The sequence below is a fragment of the Acomys minous genome (genome assembly GCF_964271855.1).
Source record: "Acomys minous genome assembly, chromosome: 3".
Lineage (NCBI taxonomy): Eukaryota > Metazoa > Chordata > Mammalia > Rodentia > Muridae > Acomys > Acomys minous.
This window is the reverse complement of record NC_140485.1, coordinates 137,867,428-137,893,210: the sequence shown is the minus strand read 5'-3', so window position 1 is coordinate 137,893,210 and position 25,783 is coordinate 137,867,428. Positions and strand designations below refer to the sequence as shown.

General features: G+C 47.1%; 1 protein-coding gene across 5 annotated transcripts in view; it reads right to left on the bottom strand.

Moving 5' to 3' along the window:
- The window catches only part of FNDC1 (fibronectin type III domain containing 1), an 81,839-nt gene that overhangs the window by 22,292 nt on the left and 33,764 nt on the right, over window positions 1–25,783 (bottom strand). For 2 of the 5 annotated variants that reach the window (XM_084777452.1, XM_084777455.1), the window contains 10 exons: window positions 25,001–25,207; window positions 21,435–21,533; window positions 20,405–20,522; window positions 18,133–18,320; window positions 17,132–17,239; window positions 13,906–14,094; window positions 9,372–11,828; window positions 8,001–8,101; window positions 5,763–5,874; window positions 4,165–4,599 (listed from right to left, as the gene is read on the bottom strand). In XM_084777452.1, coding sequence (XP_084633578.1) covers window positions 4,165–4,599; window positions 5,763–5,874; window positions 8,001–8,101; window positions 9,372–11,828; window positions 13,906–14,094; window positions 17,132–17,239; window positions 18,133–18,320; window positions 20,405–20,522; window positions 21,435–21,533; window positions 25,001–25,207 — 4,014 coding nt within the window. The remainder of the gene's footprint in view (window positions 1–4,164; window positions 4,600–5,762; window positions 5,875–8,000; window positions 8,102–9,371; window positions 11,829–13,905; window positions 14,095–17,131; window positions 17,240–18,132; window positions 18,321–20,404; window positions 20,523–21,434; window positions 21,534–25,000; window positions 25,208–25,783) is intronic. The other 3 variants (XM_084777454.1, XM_084777456.1, XM_084777453.1) reach the window with 2 other exon arrangements.

The window sequence follows — 25,783 nt, the reverse complement described above, 5'->3', positions numbered from 1 at the left end:
CTGGCACAAGTGAACATCCCACTGAGGAATTTAATACATTTCTAGAACCAAACAAAATCAGTTTTGTTTTGTTTTCTTTTAAGTTACCACCATCTTCTCTCCAAGTAAAATGATCTTCTGTGAGTAATGACTGTACATCCACATCCCGTCAGAACAGATGACCACTTGACTCTGCCGTACAAGATCATCAGGAACCATGTAAAACCGGGTATCTGATAAGCCAACTTAGACCCCAGTCAAAACTTTGACCTTCAAATAAGGTTTCCGGGCATCGACATGGGGGTGTAGCCAAGTCTTCCCAGTACCTCATGTAAAAAAAATGAATGTTTGATGTCTCCAAGGAAATAGGGCTTCAGCTCCAGAGACATGCAAGTAGCTTTTAAAAAGTTTGTTGGGTCCACTGCAAGCATACTCCCATTATTCTCTTTGTAGTTTCGGTCAGGAGGGTGAGCGTGGCAGGCTGGAACTGTTTTCTATGGTGTCGAATGTGCGTCTCTCCAATATCTAACAAGGTCACGTGACAAATTCTTGAGTGTTCAGTTGGCTCAAAGCACTTCCCAATTACGTGCAGTCACCGAATGAATCTGCTGTAGAAGGAACCTGGAAAAGAGAGGTCACTGGCTTTTACCTCCCAGGTAGACAACCCAGAGCGCCTGTATCCTAAGACAAGTGCCTAAAAAAGATAACCTGCTACCCTGCGCGATCAGAGACATGAAAGAAACTGTATCTCAGTTCCAGGGGTTCGTTACTGAGAGAAATCAATTCTGTAAATAAATAAATAAATAAATAAATAAATATCCATTGTCTCACTGTGTGTGTGTGTGTGTGTAAAAAGGGAGGAATAAATGCAATCATGCACAGAAAACAAGCATGTAATGTGCATCTATGGCTGTGGGAAAGTACGGCATCCATAACAAATGAGGAAGTATCCATAAATAACAGAATTTCTGGCACGACTGAACGGCCCAAGGTTATTCCTAGGACATTTCTTGAAAGCAACTTGCAAAGGAAAGGAGGAGCCATGATCTAACCAAGGGAGCCAAGACTTGGATGTTAAAAAAAAAAAAGATACTTTAAAGAGTGCTGAAACAAATACCAAGACGTTACAAATGGAAAGGAACGGCCTATGGTCTGCCGAGGCGGGGTGAGGGGAGAGGTCTGGGAAAAACCCCTCACTGGTATTCTACGCTACCACCAGTGCCGGCTTCCAAGTCATACTCACGGCAGCATGACCGCTCAACACCTAGGCTGCGGAGCGCCACAGCCCGGATGCCGTCTGGCTCACGTTAGCTGTGTCCAGAGGGAGCCACAGTGGGTACACAGTGAGTGCTTCTACTTAGCACAACAAAGGAGGTGATGGAAGGCAGAGCTAGGGCAAGGATGAGACCCAGGTGCTCCTGTGGGTTCTATAGAGGAGGCCAGGAGCAGGCTTTCCTCCCCTGATGCTGAGTCTCTACTGGGACCATCTCTAAGGGCCCTGACAGTGTTAAGAGAGCATTCTGCAACCGAGGCCACTACAATGTGCTCAGTTGACAGAGAACGAGTGTGTAAAATAATTGTTGAACTGGCTTTTCTAGAGCAATCTGACTCTCCTACTTCCAGATCTCAAACTACCCTACCTTTGGGACTAAGTTTCTGCACATGTGGTTGGCCCATGGTCGTAAATGTTAAACCGGAAGTGAGTGGACAGAAAGCCATTGGAGCCCACTGTCAGAAACCCAGATAGCAAGACCATGTGTTAGGCCAGTGGACCAACTTGGTGACACAGAGAAAAAAAAGCAACTCTGACACGCAAAATGGGGAGGAAAATAGAAAGAATAAGCTAACAGTAGAAGGGAGGGGAACTTTGAGGGGTGATGGATGTGTCTTTGGTCCTGATGATGGGATGTGTTTACTCATCCCAAATTCCTCAGACCGTGCGCGGCTCTTCCTACATCAACCACACCTCAGCGAAAGGGTTTTAAATTAAAGTATAAAACAACTACAACTACAACAAAAGCAAGCAAGGAAGCATTTGAGTTTAGAAACAGCTGATATAAAATGCAGAGCCCACTCACTGAAGGATTTTTTAAAATAACACAGTCCATTAAAAATGGTAGGGAAATGGGCCACTCTCTGCAAATTTTTTTTTCACAAGACTGTGTTTATTTGTACTTGGTTTCAAAATGCTGCCTAGAAGCCCATTAGTATTTGGGTTGGACTGAGGAGCCAGAAGAAGGGACACAAAAGGAACGAACACTGGGCATTTTGATTGGCACAGAAGAGCATTGACACAAATGCTAAGAAAATCTGTTGGATTTCATGCCAAATTAAAGTCTGGAATAGAGGAACGTCAATGAAATAACATGCCATGGGGCCTTTAAAAACGCAGACAAAGTAAAAATGCAAAACAACAGTGATGACAACCAAATCCTAAGCAAGCATTCTTGCTTACGAGCAATTATTAAGCAATTATCTGCTTTAGCTATAGTTCTACTGTCTAGCAAACATATTAACGCACGCAGAAGGAAGAAGTCACTTCAGTACCATGACAGTCAAAGGAAAAGCCAGGGACCGGTGAGACAGCTCAGCCGGAGGAGGCACTTGCCACCAAGCCTGATGATCCAGTCTCCATCCCTCAGACCCACATGGTAAAGAGTTGGCTCTCATAAGTCATCCTCGAAATTCTATACACACGTTCTGCCATGTATGTACCCAACCTCCCCTCCCCCTGATAAGCAAACAAGCAAGTAGATGCTTTAAACAAAGAAAGAAAGAAAGAAAGAAAGAAAGAAAGAAAGAAAAAGAAAGAAAGAAAGAAAATTCAGATTTGTACTCACTGAATGAATGTTCTAAGGATCCTGTCCCCGGTGGCTCGCTCCTCCAGTCTGCATCTCTTTGCTCTTTGCTGTGGACCTTTAAGGGGTGCCAAGTTTTCCCATTAACTTTTCACCTTTCCGTGCAAACACTGCCTGGAGAGAGGAGCCTCATTCTGAACAGTGTTGGCGTCAGATTCATCAGGCCTCATCCCAGGCGGCCCTGTTCTGCAAGGACTCCAGGCTTGTGACTACGTCCTGAGAGGAAGGCTCTTCAGTCTGTATGAGACTAAAAGACTCGGGCTTTACAGCCTCTCTGTGACTCGTTCCAACCCAAAGGAAAGGCGGGAGTCTGTCTCCTCTGTGGCAGAGGCAAAGCTCTGTCCAGCATAACCTGAACTGAAGCCCGAGAAGAGAGGGTGGCAATGCTGTTATGTCGTGACCTGGACCATCATGGCTCTCCTTTTCCAGTGGGAAGACAGGCAGATGTCAGGAGGGACCGCAGAGCCCAAATCAAAATGGCAAAGTAGGAGACGTGGTGTGTTTTTACATGGCAGAAACCTCATACTCTCCAGAGAAGCCTCATCGCTTGAGACTGGCTTTCTTCAGAGGGAAAGGTGATCACAGAGAGCTTCATTGCCCAACTCACTGATGGCTTTCCTGGAGCTCACAGAGGCACTGTTAACAGTGGGCCTCCCAGACAGAACCCAGCAGACCTGTTACATCTCAGGATCACAGAACCAACCTACCAATAGTGAGCACTCACTCTCTGTGCTCTCTGTCTGTCTGTCTGTCTGTCTGTCTGTCTGTCTGTCTGTCTGTCTCTCTCTCTCTCTCTCTCTCTCTCTCTCTCTCTCTCTCACACACACACACACACACACACACACACACACACACACACACACCAATACCTTGAGAAACTTAGTCCAAACCAATAACACTAAACTCCAGTTAGAACAACAAGAGATCTGATTTTGGGGGGGGGGTTGGGTTTTGGTTTTTGGTTTTTTGAGACAGGGTTTCTCTGTGTAAACCAGGCTGGCCTCAAACTCACAGTGATCTGCCTGCCTCTCTTCCTCCCAAGTGCTGGGATTAAAGGCGTGCGCCACCACCCCTGGCAACACCCTGAATTTTTAAATATGACCTGTGTGTATAGGTACACGTCTCACACCATATTTCCTAGTTACTGAATCTGACGACCCTGAATGCATCACGGTGTTGCCACACAAACACCCTGGGATTCAAGATGCCTCTGCCTGGCTGCCGTTCCGCCTCACACAGTACTCACCCCTTCCTGGCAGGCTCTGAGACCCACCTCTGCCTTGCAGTATGTTAGGTAAGTTGTCTACATGAGGACAAGGCTGGTTACCTTCCTCGGGGAAGCACTGCGGGATCCCATGTGAGCCCATGATAAGGTTTCCGGCTTCATCCTGCTTTTCCAGGGTCCCAGGGGGACAAGTGGGAGAAGGAGTGGTAGGTTCCGGAGTGGTGGGAGTGGTAGTTGTCCTCCGAGCTGCTCGGCTTGTAGTTGTCGGGCGCCTGGTAGTGGTGGTCCGGCGGGTGGTGGTCCGGCGGGTGGTGGTGGTTGTGGGCTGAGGGGTTGTGGTTGTGGTGGTCGTTGTGGTTGGCCGCATGGTTGTGGTAGGAGGATGGGTGGTTGTTTTGATGACCTCCAAGCCCACTAAGGGCTTGCCTCCGAGACTTAAGATGGGTTTATCCGGGGCACTGGCCAAAGGTTTGCCGTGTCTCCCCTGTCCAAAGAGGGGGAGGCCATCGGGACTCACCATTGGGGTTCCTCCCAGATCTGAAATGGAATCAAGCAAGAGATATGCAGCAAGGTGAAACAACACCCAGGACGGAAAGCTCAATGAGAACGTGTCTTCTCGAAGCTTAAGGAGGCCTATGCTTCAGCCAGCAGCAGGCAGAGGAGTAACTGGGCATGTGTGTGCGGTGGTCATGTGTGTGTGGTGGTCACATGTGTGAGGTGGTCACATGTGTGAGGTGGTCACATGTGTGAGGTGGTCATGTGTGTGAGGTGGTTATGTGTGTGAGGTGGTCACGTGTGTGAGGTGGTCACATGTGTGCAGTGGTCACATGTGTGAGGTGGTCATGTGTGTGTGGTGGTCATGTGTGTGTGGTGGTCATGTGTGTGAGGTGGTTATGTGTGTGAGGTGGTCATGTAATACCTGGTGCTGCCCAGAATAGATGGGCTTAGGACACTGTCCCTCACTCCCCCTTACAGAACTATATGAACACTTAAGTCAGAATGTGCCGTTACCAGAGAAAGCTCTGCCTCTGTTAAGGGACATAGCCCTCTGCTCCTCATTTCTACTCCCAGGGGAGAAAATATGTTAGGTTGGCCAGGGACAGCAAACATTTCCCACAAAAGGCAAAAGAGTGTGTATGTTAAGCGTTGCAGGCCAGACAAGCTATTCAGCTCAGTCCGGGAAGAGCAAAGGGCACAGTAGACAGCACATCAACAGCACATCATAGATGAGCCAGATGCCACCTAAGCAAACGTCACTGTGCCCCAGTGAAGTTTTCGTGTATGGACAGTGAACTGTGTATTTCATATAACCTCACCACACGACACACGACTTCCTTCTTTTGCAGTGGGGGAGGGAGGGAGGATCAGTTGTGAACTGTAAGAACAAGTCTGGGCTCCGAGGCCTTCCTCTGTATCACACGGCACAGGAGCCAGCCTGTGGATTATGGCTTTCTGACCCGAGCTCTAAATGCCCAAGTTGAGGATCCAACTACAGTACACATTTCTAGCGGGGGGGGGGGGGGCAGGGTGGAGCTAAAGAAATAGGGTCGCAAAACTGTGAGGAAAATGCTCTGTTCTGGGTCCCTTTGGGCTGAAAGTGACAAGACCACTGGCAACCATTAGAAGCAAGGGGCGTGGTGAAGACGCAAACTATTCCACAGCTCACTCAGCGTTTTTCCCCAGGAACCAGTCTCACTCACCCACGATGGTGCGACCATCTCCCCCGAGTCTCACCCGGAGAGGATTGCCATGCGAGTCTTGGAGGTGTCTCCCTTCCGTGTTCAGCACCAAGCCACGATCCAGGTCCACAATCTAGACCAAGACAGCACATATGGAAGGATGTACTGTGGGCAGGGGGGGTCCCCAAAATGTTCACATCTCCAACTACATGTACAGACATGTAAGCAGGCACAGAAAGAAGCTAGGAAACATTATTGTCACTATCGCTTGCAAGGCTTGTGAAATTAGATGCAGATGTATCTTGTATTGCTTTGCTTACATTGTAATCACAATTGCTTACCTGTATTATATGTAAACTGTTTTGCTCTCGGATATGCAAAAGACATCCAAAGTGGTTTTTTTTTTTTTTTTTTTTTTACCATTTAGTACATCGTATCTAATGTCGAAAACAGGAACCAGTGTAAGGAGCCATCAATTGATAGTGGAGATCAAATAAATAATGGCCCATCAGCCGCCAATGGAAGGGTATTGGAATTACATATATATTGATCTAAACTGATGCACACCCAGGTAACAGGACTTTTTTTGTAAAAAAAAAAAATGTGTTTTGTACATAAGCTTGAAAATGCCAAAGGCACACATTCTGAAAGGATATCCACCTCTGAGGGGTTACCTCTGAGATGCATTTTGGAGTAAAGAATGTTTGTCTCCTTTCCTTGTTTTTCTGAGCTGCTTAAATGATTAGATGAACAGACACCACCAATGACAAAATTGTGAAATGTTTTCATTGTTATTTATGTTAAAAATAAATTAAAATTTGATTATTGACTTGATTTTTTAAATTTCTACAATTAGTATAAAATATAGAGTGCCTGCAGAATTGTTCTACAAAATTAGAAAATTTGAAAATTTATTATTTTCCCTCCGAGGGAGAATCTTGTGTGTTCTCTGATAGTCCCTTATATACGGTCCTGGACTAGCAGTCTCCTCATCTGTTAGTGACTTTTCAGATACACGGTGGCCTGACACATTCACAGCGATCCCACGCTGAGGAACATCTGAAACCCCGTCTCTACATAACCACCATACAAAAGGAATAAAACATTACAGATCATGCTCTCAAAATCATCTCTGATCACCTCCTGGCCTTTTGCCTAGGAAGTATAGTTATTAAGACTATTTCAATCCAGAACCATTTATAGAGTAATTCTGTTTTGATTTGCATGGATCTCATATTTGGATCCTATATAATGAAATATTTCATAAAACCTCGGTTTTTAAACCTTTTCATTTTAAGTATTTTTAATTCTTTCAAAGAATATTTTCAAGCCCTGAATATTGTTTCCTATTCACTATACTCAACCCACAACCCCCCCTAAACATTTATCTTAGCCCCAGGCAGGAGTTTAGCATATTCTTTGTCTAAGCAAAAAATACTATGGTATATTTTCAATTTTAGTCAGACAGCAGTCAGATTCGAGAGATTATCTAACAAAATTATCTATTTGACTTTTTTGTTTGGTTTTACTATTTCTTTTACAAAGGATTTGAGACAGCTAACAGAAAAAAGTATATAATATCTAATTATACACTGAGCTAAAAATAAAAATTCAATACAGGAAGTAATGTAGGAAAAGCCATTCTGTAGGCTTCAGGTAACTTCTGCTGTGACATTACACATTTATCTTATTTTCCTGCCAATCAGACAAACGGAAAACGTCACAGGGAGGTTTACCAAGCCCACATCTCACTGGCCAGCTACTCAGGGAAGAAGTTAGTTACGGGGGAGAACCAAAGACTTTTTCTGGACACTGGACACAACTATACTCAAGTACCTCATATATGGGTGGATAAAACTAAAGACAGAGAGAGAGAGAGAGAGAATGTTTCTAGTGTGGAGTGGCCAGCGCATTTGCTAAACACGAGAGAGCTCCTCCACTTACCAAGCAGAAGCATGTGCCTTTTCCTCTTTCTTAAAGCTGTCCAATTCTTAGTTGGACAGAGTGAGGCACTCATGGAATCCCAGCACCAGAGAGCCTGTGAGGCAGGAAGACCTCATATTTGGGGCCAGATGGGGTACACTAAGAATTATTGATAAGAGAGGGGAAAAACAGAGAGGGGAGAGGACGGGAGGGGAGAGGCAGAGAGGAAAGGAGAGGGGAGGAGCCGACCGCTGATTTAGTGGCACACAGTGTCCATGCTTTTTCTCTCCCTGCCAGCACAAGAACACCAAGAGTGTGTGGAAAAGTTTACCCTACCCACTTTTTTCCTTGAGGGCCATTGATAATTCTTTGTCCCTTTGGTTTTCCAATACTACCAGGAGGTGAGGTCTCTTCTACGTTTGGTCTTCCATTATAACCTACACAGCAGGGAGAAGGAAAAAGAGACGTTCCTGGTAAATTCAATCCTCCCGGACTATTGACTTCATCAAACTGTAAGCGCCAACACCTCATTCCCAACAAACACAAAGCAGAATTTCAACCAATACCCTCCATGTGTCAGATAGCAAGCTCACATTGTGACGTCTACATGACCATAATATCTACAGATGGACGGTCAAGTGACAGCCTGACTGTGCTAGTGGACTGAGAACATGCCTCATAAGTACTTTAGTGCTTGAACTTTAGGGTTTTAGCAGCCCCAGTTTGGTTCCCATTGGTTAGAAGCATGGGGACGCCTTGGAATAGTGGGAGCACTCTCTAATGTGATTTAAAGGCCACCAATAGGACAGCTATTTCCAGGTGACTCCTGTCCCAGGCCTCGCTGCTGGGTACTCACAGGCTGTGCTCCCAGCCTGCTGGGCTCTGCAGCGCAGCTTGAGAAACATTTACTGAATTGTTGTTGCCGTTTGTTCTCCACTGAAAGTCTCTGTGGCCCAGCCTCACTTCAGGAAGAAGTGTTGGGGTCTCCGACATCACTGCTGGTCAGACTTAGTTCTCTCCTTCCCTCAGAGAGCAAGCGTGTATCCCATGCAAGGTGTCACTAAACACTGCATCTATTAATGTGGTCGTCACATAAAACAGTTTTAGTGGGAAACCTGATCCCAATGTGGGGCGATGCATTAAGCAAGTCAGCAAAATATATAAAATATATATATATTACATATGGAACAAGCATAAGACAATATATATTCACACACACTACACATATATGGAATATATATTCACACATATATACATTTGTTATTACTATCAGTTTCTTTAATACGTTCTACCAAGTGAATAACGGAAGCTAACATCTGGCTAGGACACATCTTCACAGGTGGAGGGACAGTTTGGGGCGTAATGGGATAGTGGCTTTCATGTTAGGACCTCAACAGCATCTCAGACATCTCCCATTGATGTGACCTAAAAGTCAGCAGCTCTGGTCTCTGAGGGTCAAACTCATCTGGAAAGCAGAGGCCACAGCGCAAACCAACCCTTAACCTCGACACAACTGAATAAACAAACAAGCGGGAATGATGTCCGTGCCAGGTTATAGTAGATGCTTAGTAACACAAAATAAGCTAAAAGCAAAACAAAACAAAACAAAAAACCACTTTTCAGAAACTGTGACAAACACTAAGCACATGCACGTTTTTTAGAAAGAAATATAAAAGGTTGGGTCGGCTTTAGGTGAGAGCAGGTTACCTGAAGTAAGCACGGGCTTCGGGGGCTGGCGCGAGACTGGGGTCCGGAACCTGCGCTGCATCCGCTGGCGCAAGGAGAGCATAGGTGTCGTGGAGGAGTAGCCGGGAGGGGCACGGGTGGGGTACCTTGGCCAGGACTGGGTGCTCGCGGTTGGACTTGCGGTGGCAGGGTTTCGAGGCTGGTACCGGGCAGAGGGGTGAGAGGCTATTGGGGGGCTGCCTGCTGGTGGCCGCCTTCCAGGGATGGTGTTCTCTTCCTGCGCAAGGCTCCCTGCCTGAGGAGCCAGCCCAGTGGCAGCCTTGTCTTCGTCAAGGTTCCTGTCTGCGTACTTGTCTCTGGGGGAAGAGGAGGAGGAAGGCCACTTTGAAACTGAGGTAGACAGAGAGTCTTCCTTGCCTTTTAAAATCCCTTCATTGTCCTCTTCCTCCTCCTCCTCTTCAGTGAAGACTGACTGTTGAGATTCGGGTGGCAGGGGACTTTTGGAAGGTGAGCTCTTCTTCGCTGGTGTGGCCTGGACCCCAGCCCTTCCAGGAACCTGAGCCCGGGGATGGTTGTTGCCAGGCCGGCTGGGTCTCACAGAGGTCCCTGTGTGGCTGGGCTGAGGTTTGCTGTCACCATTCCCTGAGTGGGAGCCCACCTGCCGAGGTTTGAAAATGGATGGGGCGGCATCCTTGGCGCGAGCCGAGTGGGCGGGAAACTGAGAATCTGGGCCCTCGATTTCAGTGCTGTTGTCCTCATAGCTGCTCTGGGAAGCCTCATCCTGATTCTTGGAAGCTGAGGGGAGCACCCCACGGGAGTTTGCCGTGTGCGGGCGGTCACGCCCTGTGTGAGCAGCGGACGGCTTGCGTTGGGCAAGTGACCGATTATGGTCCTTGCTCTGAGAACTAGAGGTCTCCGAGCTGCGACCAGGCGCTGTTCTTCTGGGAACAGTGGACCCAGAGAAGAGCTGGGATCTTGATGCTGGGGGCCGAGCAGGGGACGGCTGGCGGCTGGTAGCCCCTGGGGATGTTTGAGGACCATCCTCAGTGCTCTGTTGAAAGTCCTGTGCCTTAGAAGTCACGGGGGATTTGCCTCCAGGATGTACATCTGCTCCAGCAGCTTTGGAGTTTTCTGGGATGGGCTCTTTCCGGTACAAACTGGCCCCTCTTTGGGGGCCTCTTCTTAGGGTGTCCCAGCGTCCAGAGTCCGGGTGACTGAAGGAGGGAGGTGTATGACCACGGTCGTGGACCACGGTGGCCGGAAGTGGCTCTTCATCCTCGCCATCTTCATAAACATCAGAACCAGGCCTAGTGTGAGATGCTGGCTGCGAAGGAGCCCTGGTGAGGACTTTGGAAGCTGAGGTAGACTGAGGAGACCCAGAGGGCTGGGGCCTTAGTCCCCGGAATCGGGGGAGTCTGTTAGGATCCCTGCTGTGGGCAGTAATGGGCTTTTTCCGTATCAAACTGAAGTGTCTCAAGGCAGGCCGGGTCTGTTGGGTCTGAGCAGTGGCTTCAGCCCGCGCTCTGGTGTCTTCTTCGGCCCTATCACTATCCCCCCCAGCGTCAGTCATGTCCTCTTCCTCAGAGCCCTGTGTCATCAAAGAGGGGTGAGAAGAGGCAGCGACATCTTGGCGATCCTTCCCGCCCCTAGAAAGAGGGGATCTGGAGTGTGGTTGGGAGGGCAGCAGAGGTCGAGAGGACCCTCTGTGCAGTGGGAAATGTCTTGAGGGTTGGACTGCAGTGCTGGCATCTTCCTCACTGGTGGAAGAATGGGAGTGGCTGGCTGACGACGATGATGTTTTTGCACCCGGGTGCAAGCGGCTTTTGTCCCTGAGCGCATTAGAAGCCGCATGGCGGGTAGAGGCTGGGGTTGGCTGGGACCCGCCTGGATTCTTGGGAGATGACTGGGAAGAAGCAGCTTTGAGGTTAGGGGAGCCTGCTTGATCATCCTTCTCTTGGTCCACAGAATCATTGTCCGTGGAGCTGAAACCGCCGTAGGCAGAAGAAGCTGCCACGGAAGGTTCAACGCCCTGACGAGGGTTGGTGGCCAGCAAGGAACCACGCTTGTCAATCCCTTCCTTGCCAGGCAGCACTGGCAGGCCAGGCCTTGCTGGAGTCCTCCCAGGAGCTGGAACCCAATGACCAGATCTACTTGGTACCCTCAGGGGTCGCCTCTGGTCTAGGGTCTCCAACTTTGATGAGCGAGGATCCTCAAGGGAATCTAGTTCCTCCTCACCAGTGACTTCTGTAGACTGAGGATCCGGCTCTCCCATTTTAGGGTGAAGCTGGGTTTTCCTGGGCACTGCACCATTAGCCAAGATTTTGTTCTTTAAGTCAGGGAGCGCATCCTTGGCATTTTTGGCTGGGGTCCTGTGTTCTGAGGAAGCTGCAGCTTTGGGAGCGGGGGAAGAAGGCTGAGGTTTCTCAGGTTGCCAACTGTCCCTCCCATTCGGCTGGGCACTGGCCTCAGTGGAACTGGCTGGAACAGATTTTAAAGAGCAGATGTCAGAGGCGAGTTAAGAGTAACCACCCGCCAGTCGGAGGTGTTCCAAAGTGCTCACTATAATTGAGCACTTCTAACTCCTTAGAATAGCAAATATGCACATTCCCTTTTATAACATGTTCTTTCCTTAAGTTAGATTTTTTTTTACTTTATTTTTTCCTCTTGGTTTTTTATTATTATTATTCACAAGACTGAGATTGTTTAAATGTCATAACTTATATGAAAATAAGCTACATTGAAATAAATTAAATGCCACGGAGACGTGCTTCCGACATGGCTCAGGTAGGATATACAAGCCCAGGAAATAAAGCCAGGCAAAGGCAAATGAACAGAGCAGATTCCCAGACTGCCCCACCCCCCAGAAAAAAAAAGTCTGCTCTGCACTCAACTTTTTAAAAAGCCAGAGCAGAAACAAAAAAATAAGATTAAACCCCAGTGTTTGCTCTTCTGTGTCCCGTTTACCTTTGGGAAAGAATGGAAAGGTGGTTGCTGAAGGCGACCGAGCACAGTGGTGTTTGATCTGGAATGTGTGAGTGGAGAGGTTTGGTCCTATCCCTTTCAAAATACAGCAGCATGTTCGCTATTTTGAAGTCAACACCAGCAGCTGGAATAGGCCCTACCCTGAGGGCCCAGCCGGGGTGAACAGCACTGTGGAGAGGCCCTAACACCTGAGGGAACCTGGGGCAGACTCCACTGTTTAAACAGAACTCAAAGGTGCCTCCCAGATGTGGGCATCCCAAGCCGATTGAGAATATATTCACTAGATAGGCTTAAAGCAGGCTACAGCCACACCAGAAGATACACTAAATATTTATTATATGGCCCTACTTTGTATATAGATATCTATATAGACTGGATGTTTTGCTTTAAATAACAGTTCTCGAACGTATGTGTGCATTGAATCAGGAGGTACCACAATTATCATTTGAAAGACCATCTGGAAAGAGTGCTGAGATACAGTCAGCCCTCTGCACCCACGGAGTCTGCAGCCACAGATCCAGCCAATCTTGCCTGAAAAACGTTTGTGAGGGGAAAAAAGTGTCTGTATTGACCAAGTACATGCTCATTTCCCCCTAAATAGCACCGTGTTCACAGAGCATTGCCACTGTATCGCTGTGTAAGTAAGCTGAGGTGAGCTCAAGTACATGGAGGAACGTGTGTGCAGGTTCTAGGCAAACATTCCTGTTTCACAAAAAGGACTGCGGAGCTACAGAGCTGGTATCCTTCGAGGTGTTGGAACCAACCCCAAAGTACTGAGGGATGACTATCAGTCACCGGTTTTGTAAGTCAAAATCCTAAGTGGAGCTTTCTTAGACTGGCCAGCAGTACGTCACCAGTGTGCGTGGCTGTTCTTAAGGCCGCATGACCTATACTCAAGGCTCTATTGAAAGGGAATCTGTACAGCGACAGGGGGAACCTAGAGGGAACAGGCACCTTTTTTTTTTTAGCGTCTTCCAATGTGAAACTGTGAGCTGTCACAGGAGACAGGAGGGGCATAGTGAAGGAGACAGCCACGCATGTCCAGAAATGACGAAGAAGCGAGAAAGGAAGCACGGCCCACCCGCGGTCCACCCAGCTCCGGATCTGCATGAACCCGTTGGTTTTAATGCTGGTCAGACAAACCCTGACAACTGAAAGCCTCCTGAGTGACATTGCACTCCAAAACAACAAGAGGACAAAGCGAAGGTGTTCCAGTGCTTGCAGCGGAGGGCTAACAGCTGAAATGTCCCATCAAGCTTAGAAAAGTGTTCTTTCCCCTCCCCATATAAGCCCCAAGTTACACACTAACGCTAGAGTAATCATATAATTAATCTGCTGATAATAGTGTAAATAATTATTAATATCAGTGGTAACATTTGAGTCTTTGGAAAGATTGGTTTCAAAGGGATCTAACAAAATATTTTGGAAACAGCTGTAACAACTGTGCAAGCTCAGCCCTGAGAAATCATCAACTGAGTGTTTCCAAACCCAGAAGCAGGAATCCAAGTAACACAGAACAAACCAGCAATGAAGAGCGGGGTGGGGTGAGCGAGAACGCACAATGAATGCTTACTTGTTGGTATAGCGACAATGAAGGCTTTGGAGTGCGGCCCGGGGCCTCTCCTGTTTGTGGCCCGGATTTTGAACAGATAGCGTTCCCCAGGCTGCAGACCATCCACCAGGGCGGAAGTAGTGTGTCCAGAGAACGTGAGGGACTTTGCTCCGAATGGTTTGAGAGCCGGGGCGTATGAGAGAATGTATTCTGAAATGATTTGGCAGATGGTTGGAAGGAAGAAAATGAAAACGCACCTGTATCCAGCAGACAGACTGTGCGGGCAGCATGAATCGGAACACACATTGCTTGAAGCTAGCGCCCTGGCAATGCACACCTGGTCAACAGCTGCAGCAGAGGGATGGGGGTGCACGGCGAGCTCACACTCACTAGAGCCCCTTCATTTTAATCAAATGAAGCACATGGGGTGGCTGGGGGGAGGGGTAGGGGGTGGGGGGGCTGGGGGGAGGGGCAGGGTGACTACCTTTATAAAACTGACCAAACGTATTTACACTAGCTTTTGTTTGACTTTGCATTTATTTAACAGCTTCGTGTGGTGGCTGTGACACACCCCAGCCTAAGAAACCAAGAGGCTCTGAAAGTGCTGACTCCCAGGGACTGGTTCTGAATAAACCGCTCCTATCAAGTTTCCCTTACCAAGTGGAGTGACTTTTAGTACATTAACTCAGAAAAGTGCCACGTGTTCCATATAACGTCACTCTTGTAAGAACTATAAAAGTTCTTATTCACTCTGTGCTGATGCGAATATTTCACAGAGTTTAAAACTGGGAGGAAAAGCCACACTGATAGAGCCGCGTGGTTCCCAGCGCTTCCGTCTTCTGTCTATAAGCCTTTGAAAACCATGGGCGGTACAGGGGAAGGAGCTGTTTCTTTCGTTACATGTAAATTATTATATTTATTCACATTTTAAACTTAACTCTTATTTATAATTACATCATTTTCCTCTTTCCTTCCCCTTCCTCCTACCCCTCCCCGAAGTGGTCAGCCCTGAAATCATATATTGAGCAGGTTGTGTCTATATATTTAGAAATACATGCATATAGATGGACATGCAAAAACAATTAAACACAAAGGCACATTTCACAGTGTGTTTTAACGTTCAGCAAAAAACCGTGTTTGCCTAGTCTCTCAATGAATTTAATCTTACCAAGTTAATATGAGAATGCTCTCAGAAAAATAATGTGAATCACAGAAAAACCAAGCCATTACCCGAGGATGGGAGACTGTCTCCTTTCTCTAAGGTCTAGGCTTTAAAAAGCACACTAAGTAAAGCAATCTTTCAGCCAGAAACGCCTTGGCATCGTCTGCTGGGGAAGCACAGCGCTCGCTTATCATGGAACTAGTTATTAGCGGTGACCAAAAGCAAGAAGTGAGATCACGCCTATGCTACAAAGCTGCCTTCTTATGGTTTCTTAATGGACTGAGAAATCTGGAGAAATGTTTAACTATGTCAAAATGTGCATGCTCTTACTGTGCTTTATGTGTCTCTGACGTAGCAAATGCCCCCAGTTAATTATGAATTTTAACCACACAGTTATACCCATATGGAACCTAAACAGGATTAAAATATGTAAATCTTCCACCTATAAGAGCTCAGGAAGCCGGGCGTGGTGGCGCACTCCTTTAATCCCAGCACTCGGGAGGCAGAGGCAGGCGGATCACTGTGAGTTCGAGGCCAGCCTGGTCTACAAAGCGAGTCCAGGACAGCCAAGGCTACACAGAGAAACTCTGTCTCAAAAAAACAAACCAAAACAACAATAACAACAAAAAAACACACACAAAAAAAACAAAAACAAAAAGAGCTCAGGAGTTATCTTTGTTTCTGGCAATACTTAGCTGGTGACATGTGGTTCCTTCAGCATTTGCTGTGATATAAACTAAGACACAGGTCAGAAAAATGATGAGTCAGTAGCATGAAAATAAATTCACCAGAGGGACAGTAACTGCCATTTTCAAAAAACTGAAAAATCTAGTCAGCCAAAGAGGTATCTTTCTCCCCCCTTTCAGAGGCCATTCCAGCCCCGCAGTCCTTAACACCCAGGGAGCCAGGGAGTTAGTGCTTATGTTGGAAAAATCACAACTTTAAGGAGCCAGCTAAAAACATGCTTATTCATATAAATGTGTATATAGTTAGAGGCTATATATTCTCTTCATCAGTTTCTGATTTGTTCCTGTGGGGGAGGGGACGAGCTAGAAGAAGAATCCATTTTTTCTGAAATGTGAAAACATTAAGTATGGAAAATGCTTTGCCAGTTATCTTCCTGAAGCTCCATTGACCTAGGAAAAGACACGCTCACTGCACGTGAGCCAAGCTAAGCTACAATTGAATGCAAAAAACCAAACCACTCAATAGTTTCCATCAGGAAATTCTCAAAGGAGCCTGGCAGTGGCCTTCTGGGTTTCTCTAAGCCTACCCAAACTGTTCATGGCTTTTGGGTGTACCAGACTTAAATTTTCCTTCCCCAAACCTAACGACAACAAAGATTCCTTTCTCTAAATAAAGGTTCCATCTGCCCTACCATGAGGGCACATTTGTAGGCAAAGCCAGGTAAACTCCAACATGAGTCTTTAAAATGTCCAGATTTCTGAAACTTTTAAAGGTACTTTAACATTGAAATTGAGAGATCCCTGTGTTTATTTAGCAGTCCAAAAAAGACTACTATCAAACTTCATTATCTGCACATATCTCCTTCTATTTTTATTCAAAGCTCCAGAATCTTTTTTTTTTCCTCCCTGATTTTTCATTATTTCCTTGACCCAAATAAATCAATTTAGGGAACAAATCTACTTTCTGGAAATTATGACTTAGGGTTTTCAGCCCTGTTAAAAGTATTTATGGTCTCATTAAAGATCTTTATAGTCCCAACAGACCTCTGCTGACTTCTCTTTTCAGGATCTCTCAGACTTGACAGAAAGCTCTAGAATTAACACAGGGTATAAAGGTTATGATAGCACATGGTACAGTTAAAAAAACATCTCCAGGGTGTCTGTCCTGACGATCCTGCCTATATAAAGATGACAAGAATAACTGGCAGGTGACTACCTAGCTGTCAAATAATGTCGACTTTCATGAAGCCTTTGTGTCTCCTGGGCGAGCACCTTGCTATGCATTTCACTTGTCTAGGTTTTTTGTTTGTTTGTTTGTTTGCTTGCTTGGTTTTGGTCAGAGTCACCGAAGAGGTATTTCTCAGAAAGGCCACCCAGGGAGCAGGGAGGAGATACCTACCTTTGACTTTCCCCTCGGACTCTGGCAGCGCGTCCCAGGATACAGTGACAGCTGTGGCCCTGCCACTGACTGGCCTCACATTCAGGTTCTCAGGCGCTGTGGTGGGAGCTACAGGATGACAGGGGATCAGACATTTCACAAGGCTCTCAGGGGCCTCCTGAATGGAAACAGAGACAGGCCCCTCACACACTATTTGCTGACGAGATAGTGTGTTCATTTTGATGAGCATGAGATGGCTCTACACCAGCTTTTCATGAAGTCACTCCCGCCAACCCCCTACAGCAAGTTTAGACACATCTAGAAGCAGGCTTTTAAGAATTACAATTTTTTTTTCTTCCAGCTAAATATTGTAGTATTAGAAGTTCAAAATACGCAACGTCCTTTTAGTATGACTTCTATTGTTGTTTTTGACAGGGCCTTAACCCTGCCTGACCTAGAACTCAATATGTAGACCAGGCTAGCCTCGGACTCACGTCAATCCACCTGCCTCTGCATCTCAAGTTCTGAGATAAGAGTCACGTGCTGCCATGTCCAGTCTATACAACTTGTGAAGATGCAGCATTAGCCATTATTGAATGATAGCCTTGAGTACAGAAAACCTTTTATCCAAACTCAAATATAACCCTAACTTCCGGAAGACTGTACAATAAAAGCTAAGCCCTTAGAGACATCTATGGCTACAGTTTCAACTTATGCATGCTATACACTGGCACTTGAAGGGTTTGGCGTGACAGAAGAACACTTGGCTAGAAAAGGGCTGTCAGCGTGGACCCAACACCACTGCTCCTCAGCCTCTTACATATCTCGCTCTCCCTTTTAACAGTTATAAACCCAAGCTCCAACTCTAATTATACATACAAAGTCTACTAAGACTTATAGATGGTGAGACTTTAAGAGCTGCCCATGCTGCCCTGTGTCACCACTGACTTCTTGAATGACACCACATCTCAGTTTAGGAGTTGATCCTCAGTTGAAACCCCAAGGCCATTTCAGACACAAACCAGATTCCGGTGTTCTCTGGAAGGTGGATGCGCTCCACTTGCCGTCTCGTTCACCCTGTGAGATCCGGACTGCGAATTCATACACTGTGTCTGGGATCAGGCCGTCCACCAGTACACGCCTGTTAGAGACTTGCTTATAATCCCACCTGGCCGACTCCCCCTTCTCGCGGTAGCGCACTGTGTACTGTCTATGAGAAAACACAGCACAGTGTCATCCTGGGGACCAGAGTCTTTGCAGCTGAGTCCCGGAGCCCTTGCTGTTTGTCTTTCCCCCGAGTAAGTGGTGATTTTTAAAAGTAATCGGGGGAGAAAAATCTAAACTTTGGACTATATCATTGACTCTAAGAATCTGTAGCAAGGGTCCCAGCCATGAAATATAGAGTGTGTTGCTGTCCACGACTAAAAATGTCCCAGTGCTCCAAGGACCAGAGATGACAAAAGGAAAGGATAAGAAGGGGAGGTGGGTGGAAATTGCCAGCTCCTAATTTCCTTGTGATGTATGTGCACATGGGCTGAAGAATGTGACAGTAACTGGTACACACACACACTTATACACATATACACACACTCACATACATACACACACACCCACACACACTAACACACACACACACATGCACACACTCATATTAGGAGAAGACATCAGTTGAAGACATAACACAGTAAAATAATGAACAAAGCAGTTCTTCTGAGGAGAGTCCAGCTTCCCCTGGTTTTTCCCAAGATGTTAGAAGCCAAAGCCCAGAGGTAATCGGGGACGCGTCCCATTTGAGTTCCTCAGTAGAAACGGGTGTCATTCTACTGCAGACAGGCACGGCCATCCTGCATCTACCACGGATCACAGCTTATATATGTTATATTTCTCTTATTTTAAAGTGTGTCCCCCTTTCCTGCCATAGATAGGCTCGAAACATAATACACAATAGCCAGGCTACCAGATCTTTGCCTTCTTCTTAATTGTATAAACTATGAAGCCTTTGAACAATTTTTAAAATCTATATTCACCAGTTTCTATGCAATGTGGAAAAACGTAAAGCTCATATAAAGATTATTCAGACCTGATGAGCTTGGGGTTGTCAGGGAGGGGTTGGAGAGACGGCTCAGCATTTAGGAGCACTGGCTGCTCTTCCAACAGACTCAGGTTCAGTTCCCAGCACCCGGCGGTCTCTAACCCCAGTCCCAGGAGATGCAGCATCCTCGCTGGCCTCCATGCACACCACTCTCGTAGTTGATGCACAGACACGTAAGCAAGTGAGACACCCACACACACAAAAGTTAAAATAAAAAAATATATTTTTAAAAAGGGGGAGTGCTGGTAGGATGGCTCAGAGGTCAAGGGCATGGGCTGCTCTCCCAGAGGACCCTGGGTCAGCAGCCACATGGCGGCTCACAGATCACAGCTGTCTGTAACTGCAGTTCCTGGGCATCCAACACTCTCAGACATACATGCAGGCAAAACACCAATGCACATAAAAAAATAAATAAATAAAAAGGGATTTTTTTTAAATTGAGGGGTTTTTTTTTTCTGTTGCTACCACAAATGGGTATAAAAGACAGACCAGGACAATATGATGAGCAAAGAGAGAAGAAGATGTTGTTACTACACACACCAAACAGGACCTGGCACAGCAGAGAGCAGCTAATGTCTACTGAGAGGCCATGTGTGTGACATTGGACAAACATCTGCCACTCTCCCTAAAAGTCCATTCTGCCTTGACTCCTCAAGAAGACTCCTCCCACAGTGAACTCTTCACAGAGGGAAACCGTACATAAACATGGCAGAGGGAAAACAAACAGGAGATTTCCTCACGTAAGACAAAATGGAGCTGCTGAGGTGTGAGGTCCTGTCCTGTGAACGATACTCCAAGGCCTGTTTGATTTGCAGAAAACTGGTGGCCACAGAATACTGGACCATCAACAGCAAAAGAGGGGTCCACACCCATACAGAAAAAAATAAAATAAAATCAGGCCAAAGAGATGGGTCAGTGTTTAAGAGCTGAGCTCTTCGACAGGACCCAGGCTTGGTTCCCAGCACCTGTATAGTGGCTCACAGCCCATCTGTAATTCCAGTTCCAGAAGCTCCGGTGCCTTCCTTTTGTCTCTGTGGGCACCAGTCACACACATAGCACACACACATGCAAGCAAAAACATTCATGCACAAAAAGCAAAATTACTAAGTCTTTGCAAAATTAGAAAAGAAATCACTGGACTCGTTCCAAGACCCAAGAAGCTGTATTTCTCACACATTCGGATAAGAAATGAGTGTGTGTACCTTGACGCAACAGCTCTCTTCTGTTTTTCCACAAGAGGATCCACCCAGGCCACGAGCACGGACTGAGATGACATAACCCGGACACTGATGTCTTCAGGCACATCCAGGCCATCCTCTTCTGCAATGACAGTGGGCACGCGAAAGGGCGCCTCGTACCATAGGCTCCACACTGACTTCCTCCCGCCAAGCCCTGCCTAACTTTTAGCTGCTCGTGCTTGATTTTAGGGTAAGATGAGATGAGCAGAAAGCTAAGTGATCATTTTGTCTGTATAAAAGGGGACAAATCTCCACTCTCACTTTCCCCAACCATAGCCCGGGAGGCAAGCAGTTCGCTTTAAAACCTGCCTGAGCCAACCAGCATGCAGAAGAGTGTAAAGGGGTCGCTATACCTTGGTAGAAAGCACTGCATGAAACTCAGTGTTTGCTCATTACATGCTGTAAACTTCTCAGAAATAATAAGCACATGAGCAGATACATGTCAGGGGAAAGAACCGTTCACTCTGTTATTCATCAGAGATTGTGATGCTAAATAAAAATGCTGCTTTAAACAATGGTTATGAATCTCATGGGAGTCAATGTTCTTCCTAAGTTAGAGTATGTGGTTGCATGGCAGGTTAAATGTTACAGATACAAGATAGAGTTGAGTTTGCCAATTTCTTACTGAGAATTATTTTTGTCATCAAAGAGAAAAAAAAAAAATACAGCCCCAAAGCTTGCCATCTGACTTTGGTCTCTAATTAAGAATCACAAGGTGTCTTCAACTTTGCTTGTAAGTCTCTTTCTTTTGTTTTGTTTTTTAGACGGGCCATTTTTCCCCCCAAAAGAATATGGAATTTATCTAAGTGGGGGAAGTTGGGGCAGACTGTTAGAAAAGCCATCTGTTTTCTATGATAGTAATGAGTGTGTGATACAAATGAAATAGCCTCAGGAGGGATGCCAATCCCTCCATCTCATTACAGCCAGCATCATGTGGAAAGGCAGCATTCACACCAGACTATCGCTTTCACCAACTGCATCCTTGGAAACATACCTGATTTCTTGCGCTTTGTGAGGGCAGCCCTATAGACGGGCTGACTCTGCCCCTGGGAGTTCGTGGACTGTAGGGAGACCACATACACCGACTCAGAGGCTGTGGACCAAAGAGCAGGACATGGGACAGTGTCCTCCATCCCCAGGAGCCTATGAACCCTACAGAGCTGATAGCCCCTCCTCTGCCCCTGCCCCGACCACGCTAAGCATTTCACATGTCTTTATTCAGTCACTATGCCATGCAAAGTGGCCCCTATCACTGTCTTTGTTTTGAGGGTAAGGACAGCCTCAGAGGGATGAGGTGACTGCCAAAGTTATAGAGTATTTGGGCCCTGTAACCAGCTCTACATCACTTCAAGGCCCAGGGCTCTTAACAACTTCAGCTGATGAAGGAGCAGGCCCTAGGCAGCCACCACAGAGATACAACAGACAGCATCCAGCCCTACACGCATATTCCTCTCTGGTTATTACTGACACCAGCATCATTACCTAACGAGCCCAGGGCACCCTGCACACACCCCATCAGTGCAATCCGTGGCTGACCCCATTCCCAGCCTCGAGTATATGCTGCAGATATATTTGTGTTTCACTTCCCAGGGGTCTCCCATCTGGCATCTTGCTGTGAAGGTCTTCAGACTTGCTGGTCTTCCATCATTTGCCATCCCTTCCTGGAGTCTGAGCTTGTCATCTCTTGTACTCCTGAGGCCCCTCCCACTTCAACTATCACTTCCACATTGCTGCACATCCCAGGGATTCCACTGCCTCAGAGACCACCGATAATGTGATCAGTGATCAGCCAGGGGTGGGATTCATTGCTGATGGACCTCAAGCCAATCCCTAAGGTTCCTCAATGTGTGCCCACTTCCTGCGAGGCCCCAACGGCCACCGGCATCTCTGTGGTAAACAGAGTTAAGGTCCTCTGCAGAACAAATTGCAAAGACAGGCTTCCAGGACACAGCAGACTCCACACCCTCATCCCATACCCTGTCCTGAGGCAAGCTGCTGTTCAGGCCTTCTCTTCACAGGAGCCTACTGTGGGAAGGTTGACGAAATGACAATTCAAAAGATAACACACTGTAGAAGAAGCCCAAGAAGGGCCTGCCCTGTGTGATCATACTGAGCCTAGAGTTCACGTGCACCTTAGGTCCAAGTTTGCTCAAGTTTAGGCAGCAAAGGAGCAAGATCATGCCATCTTAGGTGAGCAGAGGTGCACTGCTGAAGACGTGAGAAACTAGCAGGCCCAGCCACAAAGGTCAGGGGGATGCCCAATTCTGTTTTAGTGCGCGCTGTGAGGGAGACTTGTAAAGGAAACGTTCCACCTGAACACCACTCTCCTGCAGTGTCAGACAGGCAAAGGGTGTCCCTGCTCTTTGGCTCAATAGCTGCGCAGAGATCGGTCCACATCATCCAAACGCTGAAAAGCCTGCACAATGTGACCATCGGGTGGAGAAGGGGCAGCTCAAGAAGGAAGGACTGAAGAGATTCCAGATTATTCTGCGGTTTCACACCACCAAGTCTCTTTTCCCCACATCTGCTCTTCACAAGGCACGCCTAGCCTGGATCCTCCCTCTGCTTCTTTGGCTCTCTTGACATTTCTGTCATTGGAGATGAAAGGTAGCCGGTTTCTTCTTGCTGAACCCTGAGCTTTGATGGCTCAGAGGCCCTGTGTGGTTCAGAGGGGCTTGTGCCATCTTGTGGGGACCATGGAGATACAAAAAATACCACACAGTTGTCTCGTGCTGGAAACACCCAAGCAAAAGGCTTGGGGGGAGGGGCAGGGGGAGAGGGGAAAGGGGAGAGGAGGAAGGGCATGGGGAGGTCCAGCAGGCAGCTGAACACAGCATCTGACAATACAGAGACTTCTGGGATACTTCAGAAAAAGGAATGTGGCCATCTGCCCAGGGTCTTCGCTAGTTCAAATCCGAGCCGCTCACACTACAGTGTGCTCCTGGGAGCCAGGACTGGGTGGGGGTCCTGGGGACTATAGGATTGTCTGCCTAGACTCCATAAGGATGTACTTATGCCCTTAGCCAAGTAAGCTCGCCCAGCAAACCAGCAATATTAGCCACTAGGCTTTCTTCCCAGAATGCTGCTCTCACCCAGGGCTGTTCCCTGAGCTTGGTCAAACCACTGTGCCTTGCAGCCTGGCTGTGAGTCTCTTTTCCTTCAGCGTGTTGACCCCACTGTCACTTCTTACTGTCTTCTGCATGCTCCTTACCTATCTTGGAGAAGAACTTAGCTTTTACAACAGACATACCAAGCAAGAGGTACCATGCGCGTTTCCCTGTGTTACACTCTTAGACACCGCCACAGGCCTGTGGGGTGCCCCTTTTGCTCCTTCCCACCCCAGCTTCTGTCCCCAACAATGTCAATCTCCACTTCCGGCCTCCATGCCCCTGAGTGATGTGAGCCTCCACCTTAACTGTCTATACCATCGAGTTTGCAAGAACATGAGAGGCACTCTATTAGTGATGAGATCAGATATTTTACTAGAATCTTCTGAACAGGCCCAGTAAGCCCTAGCCTGTCCCTTGGTTGAGTCCTGACCCATTAGGAAATAAAATCAGCATGAACCACAGGGACCCAAATACTTATCACTGGTAAAAGAGCACGTAGCAGGGTATGTACCCAGGGGTCTTCCAACTTGATTTGAGCACAAGACAGATGGGTTGCCAGGACCCTGGCACCCTGGACCCTGATTCTCTGTAGCCTGACTCGCATCCAGTTCAACAGGTAGATTAGGGGATGGGGCAAGGGTAAGAGTGACATAGCCATTGGCAGTTTCTCAGGGCCTAGCAGCATCTCCTCAGGACATGGCTTGCATGCCTGTCTAGCTTGCCAGTAAAGGTTGAGACCTATTAACATGGACCACACAGTCTCCCCTGATGCCAGCAGATGTGCCCACTGGCTTTCCATAGCTAATGAATACAGGACCATAAGGGAAGGGGGATTGCTTTCCCTCTCCACCACACTTCACACCTGGGAAAGTGTCCTGGCTCAAAGCATCTGTGTATAGAAACAACTGACATGACAGAGTGGTCCTGCCGCTGAACAAACGTTAATATGATGGAGACCACAACGGGATGGGACAAAGAGATATAGCCAAAGAGATGTAGCATCCCCACAGGCTTAAGCGTTTCAGCACTTGGCCCCAATCTGGTGGCGCAGTGGAAGGTGGTAGACCCTTTACAGGATAAGGCTCGCTGCAGGAAGTGCATCACCAGAGGCAAGCCTTGGGAGGTTTAGAGGGGGCCCTACTTCTGATTTACTCTGCTTCTTACTAGGCCAAGATTTGAGGAGTCATAGGAGCACCCTTCTGCAACCACAGAGCCTCCTGCTGCCACGCCTTCTGCTCTATTGAGCCCCATCTCCTCATCCGTGAGCCAAAACCGCCCCTTCCTGCCAAAAGTTGCCCTAATGGGGTATTTTGCCATAGAGAGGGGAAATGCAGCGAATGCAGGGCACAGCTGGGAAATGCACCGCTCAGCTGGACAGTGTTCTGTCTTGAACAAGGTTCCAAATACCAAAGTGATGGAAGCGTGGCATAGAAGGTCATTTCAAACTCACCAAGCTTTTTAATTTCATGTGATCTCTCATCTCTGGTCAAAGGGACATAATTCATCTTCCGGCCACTTTCCCCATAGCCCAGAAGAAAACCACGAGATCTGCGTGGACTCTTGGCTCCGGACAGGCGTGGTGCCCTCCATGCAACGGACAGTCTGTCGTCTGAGGCTCGGATGCGCATCCGCAAAGGCTTGTTGGGCACTTCCTTTTCTTAAAAGGGACGCGACACACAGAAATGATTAAAGGGTGTACCACATGGAGTTTACATTATGTATGCAAAATCTCAGCAAAATCTCAGCTCATATTGAGCCTCATCAATTAATCATTGGGCTTAAAACGCTTTTTTTTTTTTTTTGTAACTTATTCTGTTGAGTTCCAGGGTGGGTTCTATCCACATGGGCTTGTGTTTCATGCCAAGAAGTCTTGTGAACTTAAAATGAAAACATTCCATGTGTAGGGCTGCCAGCCACAGATCTTGGAAGCTTTATAATGTCACTTTTCATCTATTTCCTTTCACCCTCTTTATGCTAGACAGGCTATATACTCTCTGGCAAGGGCTAAAGGTAACTATTAAAATACAGCAGAGTCATTAGGAGCTATTTATAACTGGCCCCCAGAAGACTTCTCCTCTGTGCTGTTGAAAAGATGGCTTTCCTTGCTTTAATGAGCCAAAGACTAACCTATTTCAACCTGCAGTCTCTATTCCCACCCCATGTAAGTCTTGTTCCCCGACAAATTTTGGCTCTGCCCCACCATTGCCACTATCCTCAGGCTTTCTTACTGACC